The sequence below is a fragment of the Uranotaenia lowii genome, unplaced genomic scaffold, assembly GCF_029784155.1.
Source record: "Uranotaenia lowii strain MFRU-FL unplaced genomic scaffold, ASM2978415v1 HiC_scaffold_39, whole genome shotgun sequence".
NCBI lineage: Eukaryota > Metazoa > Arthropoda > Insecta > Diptera > Culicidae > Uranotaenia > Uranotaenia lowii.
Genome location: NW_026598300.1, coordinates 133,652 through 144,585, shown reverse-complemented (window position 1 = coordinate 144,585; position 10,934 = coordinate 133,652). Strand labels below are relative to the sequence as shown.

General features: G+C 35.3%; 1 protein-coding gene across 1 annotated transcript in view; it reads left to right on the top strand.

Moving 5' to 3' along the window:
* Positions 1-1,891: 1,891 nt before the first annotated feature.
* The window catches only part of LOC129760050 (protein sickie-like), a 40,195-nt gene continuing 31,152 nt past the window's right edge, over positions 1,892-10,934 (top strand). The window contains exons 1-2 of the mRNA XM_055757628.1: positions 1,892-1,918; positions 6,722-8,011. Coding sequence (XP_055613603.1) covers positions 6,824-8,011 — 1,188 coding nt within the window. The 5' untranslated portion in view covers positions 1,892-1,918; positions 6,722-6,823. The remainder of the gene's footprint in view (positions 1,919-6,721; positions 8,012-10,934) is intronic.

Here is a 10,934-nt window from a genome sequence, read left to right as displayed (position 1 = left end):
AAAATCGGATCTCGTGTGTTGCAACACAAATTACACACAATTATCACTACCATGAACTTTTTTCAAAATTTTGGACGGTTCGAGCAAAAAAGTAACGTATTCAACCAAGAAAACACAAATTTGTTGAAAATTTCCTGAGAAATCAAAGGGAAATTCTACCGTCCCCACTTACCCCATAAAGCGGGGTAAGTGAAGACACCAGCAGTCCATAACTATTCACGTGATAACTTTTTTCGCTTTTCGTTTATCAAGCTCGTCTCTTCAGCATTTGTAAACAACATGTTCAGCATCACATTGAACGCGATTTTATCAAAATTGATCCACTGCTGATTTTTTAATGATTTTTCAAAGTTGAACTATACGAAAAACCGTCCCCACTTACCCCGGTGTACCTTATATGAACTTTTCATTTACCGTGGTTGAATTAAAAGGAATCTTTCGATTGCTTTGATTCAACCAATAAAATGATTGAATGATGCAAACAAAACAGTTTCATGAAAGCACACTTTATGCTTCAGCTCGTCTTCTTATTTTGTTTGAAATTAAAAAAAAAAACAGTTTTGTTGTTGCTTCAAATTCTCCATTCTAAAAACTGAAACACAATCATTGCTTCAGAATAAATAAGCTTTCAGCGCTGTTGTGCGAACGTTTAAGTTGATAACGCACCTGATAAGAGTAAGCTGGGCGATTGAGTGTATTATTTCGGAAAACACAAAAAAGGTCGCTGATTTGACAACAAAGTAAAGGTCATTTAACGCAATTGAAGTGAGGAAACCAGAACTGTTTTCTCTGATTTTGACTGTATTCTAACATTATTGCATGAAGCAGAGTAAAAGTTGAATTTTTAAGACTCTATTCTTAAACGTTAGTTTATGGTTAGGTTCGACTGAACTGTATTAGTAAACAGTAATTGTACTCCCTATGTATGTTTGTGAGGAAAATCTAGGTTCAATGCTTGTTGTTGTCAGTAGCAAGCAGTTCATCACTATCACAACTTGGCTCGGTACATTTAACTTAGGGGTTACGCGGCTGATCTCATCATGAATTATGAGTCACTACAGTTAGGCGCAGAGAAAAAAAAAACAAAGCCATAGATCATTTAGGTATTTTTGCCGATCTTTCTTTCAGGGTTATGACTTGTTGAAGAACTTTTGAATCCCATATATTTGGTAGCATGGTGATGAAAATGATTGCGGAAAAAAAAGTTACGTGGACATTTTCATAATTGAGAATTGATTGTTGTCATCCTAGGCCTTTAATGAAATTCTTCATATTTGTTATCAAACCAACATGAACATCAAAAATCATGACGTTCTTCGATTAAAACGTCCAGATGACGACGACGAACATCGATCCTGCAACTGGCTTTGGAGTCCTTCAGTTGTGGTAGTGATAGTTAGTTCAACAGCATTGAAAACACGAGTGGTCCAAAACCTCTTCCATGTGGTACACCAGGATTTCATACAAAGAAAATGCCAAATTTGCATTGGTTTGTTGTTTGTAATAACAAATTTTTCCCGAAACATTTATAAATTCACAATTTACAAATTAAATAAAGCGAAGTCAAATCGTTCTACTTAAATTTGGCCTCTTGTTTCAGGCTTGATTGGCATTGTCACTCTTACCCGTGCCTTACTGTCGCGAACTATTCGACCCATAAAACTAACACAATCGTTTCGATTGATTTGATTAAATCGGCAAAGTCATTCAGAGGCAGAGAGCAAAAAAACTAGGCACTTAAACCGAAACGATATCTACTTTCATTTCCGCTCGATTCACCGCGGTGGGCTTGCAATTGTCAATCCATTCAAACCCTCACACGCGGGAAAGCAGCTGGTTGTCGTTTCTTTCTTTTTTTAATTACCTTTTCTGTACCTTTCTAGGTGTGTGCAGGAAACCTCGTTCAAGGAAAAGGCAGGTAAATGTACGGCACCGATGCCATTTTTATCGAAAAGCGTCCATCATCGCCATCAAGACAAAATCGCTCTGCTGCTGGTAATAAAATTGACTAAATGCCAGCCAGCCAAAAGCTGGAAAGGCTATTTCTTTCCGATGTTGTCGATTCAATTCTCGAAATGGAAACTATTTGGTACCCAAGTCGGGTTGGCGTTTAGTTAGTGGCTGGCCAAACCGAGTGGAATTATTTTGAAAACATTTGTTCAACAGAGAGGGAGAAACCGAAACGCATCTGCTGCGGACACGCGCTTCCACAATCGACGAAAAAATTCATTCCAAAAACGGGCCTATCCGAACATTTGTTTGGGTGTTCAATGCACGTTTTTCCAGCGCAGTTGAAAAGGTGATTGGTTTGGTGTTTTTCCTATTTCCTTTATTTTTTTTTTTGAATACCCTGCCTGGCTCTGAACGAATGAAACGATCGAAGGGATCGGACAGCCAGCAGATATATATAAACAAACAACTAGCTTATCCATTACTCAATTGAAACGATGATGGCCTCTTCCCGGGAAGGAAAATAAACTCACGGTCGATTGATATTGTACATAGAAACATTGCGGTTTAGTTACCCCGCAGCTGTCTTCCGTACAGACAAACATATTTATACCATACCAAACCCAAATAGAAGGCGATGATTTTTCAATCAAAAGTTATCCAGCCTACTAGACACGATTCGAACCATACTAAATTTGAAAAAAAGTATCCATTTCACAGAAACGAGGAAGATTTTCTCATTTCTCTCGAAGGATCTGAGAAATAAGTGGATACTCCTCATAATTTTGTTTGTTAAATTATAATGCATGTGATAAAAAAAAACAACGAAAATTGTGCTGTTCCACGCCTGCTACTTCGGTAGAACAAGAAGAATACTATCCAAACATACCGGATGAATAAAAGATAAATTTCGAGTGTAAGTGACGGAAAAGATGCAAAAATTGATTTGTAAAAATATGGAATTATTTTCTTTTGTTGATTGAGTTTATTGAATTTATTGACACTCTCAGTAAAACTATTTCGTAAATTAATGTTTACATTTAATGTAACCAAAAGTTCAACAGGACGGATTCTTAAATGCTTATTCTGCTTAGCTGAAAGTTTAAGTTCTTATCGGTACTTTCAAAGTCCATAAAAGAAGCTGAGTAGAAGGCTATTCAGCCTCCACATGAGACCTTGAACAAAAAGATTCATAAAAAACAGAAAATGAATTTTATACTTGCTTAGAAATTTTAAACCCTTGATAATCTGACCCTGAACCAACAAGGTGAGAACCAAACACGCCACCATGGCCAATGTTTTGATTTTTCAAAGTAGGCATAGCTAAAAAATGTTAACATTAGTATTCATCAAATGATGCATCCACTTTTTCCAAAACAAACCCGGAGAAATGCAAATTGTAAGTGAGGAAAATAAGTTTGATGTTGATTTTATGTTACCTTATTTTTTTTCAAATTTAAGGTTTTAAAAAATTGGTTTCAAGTGTTTTTAACTCCTTCTATTATTAAAAAAAAAAAGATTTATTTATGATTAACATTTGTTGTTGTTGATGTTGTTGCGAAAGCTGCACATATATTCAGTTTTTTTATTGTGAATTTTAACATTTAATCACTAATGATTTAAAAATGTACCATTAGACTGAGTCGATTTTTGATAAAAATGACAAAAATGACAAAAATGACAAAAATGACAAAAATGACAAAAATGACAAAAATGACAAAAATGACAAAAATGACAAAAATGACAAAAATGACAAAAATGACAAAAATGACAAAAATGACAAAAATGACAAAAATGACAAAAATGACAAAAATGACAAAAATGACAAAAATGACAAAAATGACAAAAATGACAAAAATGACAAAAATGACAAAAATGACAAAAATGACAAAAATGACAAAAATGACAAAAATGACAAAAATGACAAAAATGACAAAAATGACAAAAATGACAAAAATGACAAAAATGACAAAAATGACGAAAATGACAAAAATGACAAAAATGACAAAAATGACAAAAATGACAAAAATGACAAAAATGACAAAAATAACAAAAATGACAAAAATGACAAAAATGACAAAAATGACAAAAATGACAAAAATGACAAAAATGACAAAAATGACAAAAATGACAAAAATGACAAAAATGACAAAAATGACAAAAATGACAAAAATGACAAAAATGACAAAAATGACAAAAATGACAAAAATGACAAAAATGACAAAAATGACAAAAATGACAAAAATGATAAAAATGATAAAAATGACAAAAATGACAAAAATGACAAAAATGACAAAAATGACAAAAATGACAAAAATGACAAAAATGACAAAAATGACAAAAATGACAAAAATGACAAAAATGACAAAAATGACAAAAATGACAAAAATGACAAAAATGACAAAAATGACAAAAATGACAAAAATGACAAAAATGACAAAAATGACAAAAATGACAAAAATGACAAAAATGACAAAAATGACAAAAATGACAAAAATGACAAAAATGACAAAAATGACAAAAATGACAAAAATGACAAAAATGACAAAAATGACAAAAATGACAAAAATGACAAAAATGACAAAAATGACAAAAATGACAAAAATGACAAAAATGACAAAAATGACAAAAATGACAAAAATGACAAAAATGACAAAAATGACAAAAATGACAAAAATGACAAAAATGACAAAAATGACAAAAATGACAAAAATGACAAAAATGACAAAAATGACAAAAATGACAAAAATGACAAAAATGACAAAAATGACAAAAATGACAAAAATGACAAAAATGACAAAAATGACAAAAATGACAAAAATGACAAAAATGACAAAAATGACAAAAATGACAAAAATGACAAAAATGACAAAAATGACAAAAATGACAAAAATGACAAAAATGACAAAAATGACAAAAATGACAAAAATGACAAAAATGACAAAAATGACAAAAATGACAAAAATGACAAAAATGACAAAAATGACAAGAATGACAAAAATGACAAAAATGACAAAAATGACAAAAATGACAAAAATGACAAAAATGACAAAAATGACAAAAATGACAAAAATGACAAAAATGACAAAAATGACAAAAATGACAAAAATGACAAAAATGACAAAAATGACAAAAATGACAAAAATGACAAAAATGACAAAAATGACAAAAATGACAAAAATGACAAAAATGACAAAAAAGACAAAAATGACAAAAATGACAAAAATGACAAAAATGACAAAAATGACAAAAATGACAAAAATGACAAAAATGACAAAAATGACAAAAATGACAAAAATGACAAAAATGACAAAAATGACAAAAATGACAAAAATGACAAAAATGACAAAAATGACAAAAATGACAAAAATTACAAAAATTACAAAAATGACAAAAATGACAAAAATGACAAAAATGACGAAAGTAGCAAAGTTTACAAATTATGCAAAAATTACAAAAATTAAAGTATATCAAATATGACAATGAATGAAAAAAGTTTAAATGTCTAGAGATGTTTAGAATAGTCTATAACTGTCAAATTTTCCAATAGTCCGGCTCCGGCAATAAAGTGTAGCGAAACTTCTTATACGGAACTATGCCGGCGTCACAAACCATTCATAGCCTACTTGGACGGTGAGTGATGACGGATACGCGCTTCGTCGTTTGACATTTGACTAACGCCAAATCATTAAGAACCGAAACGTATATGCCTGTGTACATAATTGCCGTCGCCTGCCGAATGTCTGTCGCTCATGGCAACCGACCGATAACAGTGGTGAAACAGAAGTCAACAAAAACAACAACTACGATCCTCGCAAAAAGGAGCTAGCTGGGGTGAATGTTTCGTTTAATGGCACCCAGCATTCGTTGATGGTTGCTTGCCAAAATTGGAAAAGTGCAAAACTCTTTAATTGACTTCAATATTTGTGGACGACTGAGTATTTTGATGTCACCCGACTTGGGTGCCAACTTTAAATGGCTCCAATAATTCCGCCGTAATGTGACCGCTGAGGAATTCGCAATATTCACTTTTTGTTGAAATTTCCGTTGAAAGTTTCGAGAAATTTACCGACGACGACGTTGGGCTGAGTCAATCTTACCGCGGTGCCTGTTCGAGGAAAAGATCGCACAGGTGATTTCACCTTGGCAAGGTAACGCCCGTGGAGTTTGTCAATGGCAGACAGAAAGACAGACACAGTCCATGATACGACCTGCCCTGCGAGGACTTAGCCAGCACGACCTTGATTCGGCTGGAGCTTCACCAACCAACCTGGGCGGGAGTTTGTTTTCTCTTTCTCGAGAACTTCTTCGCTGTTGTTGGTGCTTGCTTCCGAGAACCGGTTCCTTGATAGTCTTGCAGGGAGTCGAGGCTATCACTCATTCCCCAGCGAGCGGCTCAGGTTTTGTATGTCAGTTGTCTGATGCTTGTTTGCTGGCAACTCTACAAATGGCGGTTGCTATCAAGTTAATTGATCGTTAGGTTAGTATTCGCGCTGGAACAATTACGCAAAACAGTTAATTGAAGCAAGCACATTGTCCTAGAGAGCTTCATGACGTACTTTGTTCGTATCGTTTTTGACGTTAAGTTAGTAGGCCTCGACAGTTAGTAATAAATACAACACTGAACAAAATTTATGATTAAACTTGTAATGTAACAGATTTTTTACGTCTGGTACTCGAAAATCCTTCAAATCAAAGATCCATAACCAGCAATAAAAACAAAAATATATTGAAATCAATCAGCTAAATTAGTTTTATTGTTTCTTTTCAGGAACAAGTTTGACCACAGGCTTGAACTCAGGAATATCTGGCATGGTGAAGTATTTCCTAGTGACACCAATTGAACTCAACTAACAGCAGAAGCAGCACCAAAATGAGTCTCGTGAAGCCGACCGGACCCGAAGGATTTGCGACGATTCGCACCAGGGGACTTGCCCGAAGCACCAGCCGATCGGAACAGCTGGCCAGTGCGAGGCGAAGTACCGGATCATCGGGGCCGCTATACGAGAACGCCGGTTCCGCAACCAATGGCAGTGGCCTCGGCTACAACAAGAGTTCCTCCGCTTCGCTGATTTGTGTTCCGCCGCCGGTTCCACCGAGAACCAGCTCTGAGCTGTCGAAAGTAATGCCCGTCCCCCCGAAGCGAAGTTCCCTCGAGGACAAAAACGAAGACGACCTGTACGCAACGGCAACGCTCACTTACGAAACGTTCAAGCCGCTCAAAAGTACTCTTCTCAAGGACATCGATGATCTCGATTACGTCAACTTGACGCAATCCAGCATGGAAAATCTATCGTACGACTTTGAAATGCCGTCGCTCAAAAGCCCCCAGTACATTACCGAGCTCAAATTTATTCAATCGAAATCGTCCGAGAACGGAAACAGTTTATTCCCAAGGCCCGAGAGTCCCCCGTATGGCAAACTAAGGAACAGCTATCGTTCGTCAACGCCCGAAAGTGTTGACAATTGTTCCTCGGGATCGTCAACTTATTCGAACCCTCTGCCAGGGAGTGGTAAGGCAAGCAGCCTTAGTGGATTCCTAGTTCCCATGGAAGACACGGTATCCTTCAAACCCTCGATCCCACCGAAACAATCCAACTCGATCCAGTATCGAAAGTCCTACTCCAACTCCCGATCGGAGATCATCTACGAAGAGCCAAAGAGATTCCTTCCCCTCAACAATGGCAGTCAATCGAGCGATACCGATTCCGGCTACGACGGCAGCTACTCCAAAGTACACAAAAGTGCCGAACTGCTCAACGTTCTGCCGCAGGACGATCCGCAACAAACATCCGGCGGCAGACGGTCCCGTGGTTATTCCACGTTGGGACATCCGCGGATGGATGTCCGCAATGGTGGAATCGGCGGCAGCGAAAGCAAATCCACCACATCCCTGAACGATGCTCACCTTCTGCGGAGCTCCTCCGGAACCACGACGGAACAGCAGCTGCTCGAACAGCAAAAAGTCGGCAGCCAGTCAGCTCTCCGGAATAAGCCCATTATTCCCTGGTACGAGCTGGCCATCCGGAAGGACAACCGCCAGAGCTGTCCACCATTGCAGGTGAGTTTCAAAAGAAAAGAAAAACATGCCATGAAGAGTTAAAGTTATCTATTGAAAAGAAGCGACCTCAATCGATTCCCTTGAGGAACATCGATTTTGCAATATACTTTTACAACTGGGTATTTTTTGATTATCTGACGGGTTTGCGACTTGGGTCTTTCGATCTTCCCAAAATTGAAAATTGGGTTTATAATTACGACTTTTGTATATTTACATATTTCTAAAAAAAAAGTTTTTCGAGTTACATCCGATTGAATTTATTGTAAACTAGCTGACCCGTTGTGCTTTGCTACACCTTCCGGAAATAAATGTAATTTGTAAAAATTTATTCAAATTTAGATTTTAGAGATCATTTATTAAATCAAACTTCATCATACTTCAGAACCAACAACTTTGAAATGAGAGCTGCAGCTGCAGTTCTGAATTGCAATTCAAAGATGGTATATATTATTTACTGAAACTTGATTTCTAAACTCTTTTTTCCAGATCTGAAATTTGTACTCTGTACTCAAAATAACCTTTTTAAATATGGTCCCTTCTTTGAAAAGCTCTTTATCTTAAATTTACATGGGAGCTCTCCCATCTTTTTCAATTTTGTCCCCCACTGCTTGAAGAAGGTAGGCAAATTTAACCGGCTCAATACCCAAACAGCACTTATCATGGTAATGAAAAATATATTAAATTAGTTATGTTTTAAATACAGTGCAAATTTTTTTTTTAAATAAACTTACTACGGTAAACATATAAATATTTAAAAAAAATACCAGTTGCATCACTAAATAAGTTCTCAGCGTTTTTTTATTTTCTTTTTGAAAGTCAAATATTCAAAAATGTTGGCAAAAACAAATTTCTAAGTTTACATTTGTCTCGTATATTGGGGCAAGTCTCAATGCAAAGCTTTTTTACAGATGCGTCAGAGTAATGGCTTTAAAATGGATTTAATACGAATTCCTGATTTTGTTCTATCAAGTTTCACTGATCGATCTGCAGTATTCCTGCAATATAAATTTATGTTGGTTACTCCACTTTTAACGAATGCTGTTCAATATCCGCTGGACTTTCAATATTCGGAATACCCCTTCTGGTCTTTCCAACATTTTGAATAATTTTGCAAATGAATTTCTTAAAAGTTCGACGTTTGTCCTTGCCCCACCGTGTAAGTTGACAGAAGGGAATATTGTTTTTAACACTTTAAGGGTAAACTAAAAATTTCTTTTAAAAATTTTGCGTCCAGTTGAATATCAGTTCTAACTAAAGTCTCGCTTTTCAAAAACGAAGCGGATCAAAAGTCTCTTTTATGCAGCCATGTAACACAAAAACACTTTTCATGTTAAGTACGTATTTGAATTGGTATGTAAGCAAAAAGTACGATGGTTTTTTCAGAATTATTTAAAATAAAAAGCTCCCATTTTCATTTCTAAATTCGTTCCAGTTGTGTATTTGGGCCGAAGTAACAATTTCTAGAAGAAAACATAATTTTCAATTTTTTTTAACAGAAAAAGTTGAACGTTTGAACATGTTCTAATGTTCCTTGAATGAAAAGTCAAATGCTGCCTACATTAACACGAACTAAATATTGAAGTATTTTTGCAAATCTTTCAGTTGGTTTTGATTCGATTGATAAAATATCAATCCGTGTCATATCTAGGCGTCATTTATCACTACGTGCTGTGTACAAATCAAATAAGCAAGAAAAAAACACATCTAGGTTGCATATCGCCCCACGTGTTTGAGAAACAGGTGCCTTATTGTTAAATTTTCCAGCAATCAATGAACAGTGTGCTTTGGTTACTATCTTCTTGCAACGACGTTTGTTCGCCCATGGAGACGAAAAACAAACCCCTCAAAGAAAATATGCTTGGTTGAGAAATACGCGCCAAAATATTCCTACTGATCAGTATGCTATGCCTGGGTTACTTTCCTTTGGCTCGCGACGCCTCGACCATAGAGACGAAAAACAAACCGCCCAAAGGAAAAAAAAATCTCAAGAAAATGGATGTCATGACTTTAATTTGTTTCGAAAAACTACAAATTTTGTATGGAAGACCCCCTTCCCTTAAGTCGGATGGAAATTTGACTATTACAGAAACCATCCCCGGCCTCAAAAACCCTCAGATGCCAATTTTGACGATGATCGGTTCAGTAGTTTCCGAGTCTATAGGGAACAGACAGACAGACAAACATTCATTTTTATATATATAGATAAAGTAAAACCATATTTCATAGGCCCATTATTTTTCAACGGAAGTCGTAAATTGGAAATCGAATACAATAGTACAAAATCGTACGAAACTACGAAACGTAAATTGTTAATAAGCTTTAATTAAATAGTGTCTAAAAATATCGTCTGCATTCCGAAAAATTCTGCGAAAATATCATTGTATTGCCCAATTTATGATGCAACTTTCATCTGAAGACGCCAACGTGGGTCATTAACTATTTTAAGAGTTATGTGAGAAATAATGACCATAAATCGCTTTGTTTGCACTGGAAACAAACAACGATCGAAAAATTGCACTCACATATGCAAGTAGCACGCGCGGTACCTTAACACACAGACACAATTTAAAGTTTTTACAATATTTAATGTTAAAAATCATTACGCAAAATTTGTATGCATTTTATTTCAAAATTTTACCAAATTTCAATGCGTTTTGATGTTATTTTTTTAGCTTTCCGTTGAAAGATAATAGAGTTATGTAGCTTTGAAATTTGGTTTTATTTTAACACAAAAAAAATCTAATCTTATTCCAAAAATATAAATATTAAAAATCTGAAAAAATACATATGTTTTCAAGTCGTAAAAATGAACCCAATTTTCAATTTGGAGGAAGATTTTAAGACTCCCGACGCAAATGGTCAAATAATTAAAATAAATCCAACTTTCAAAATAAAAATCAGATTTCCAAAAAATCACGATAAG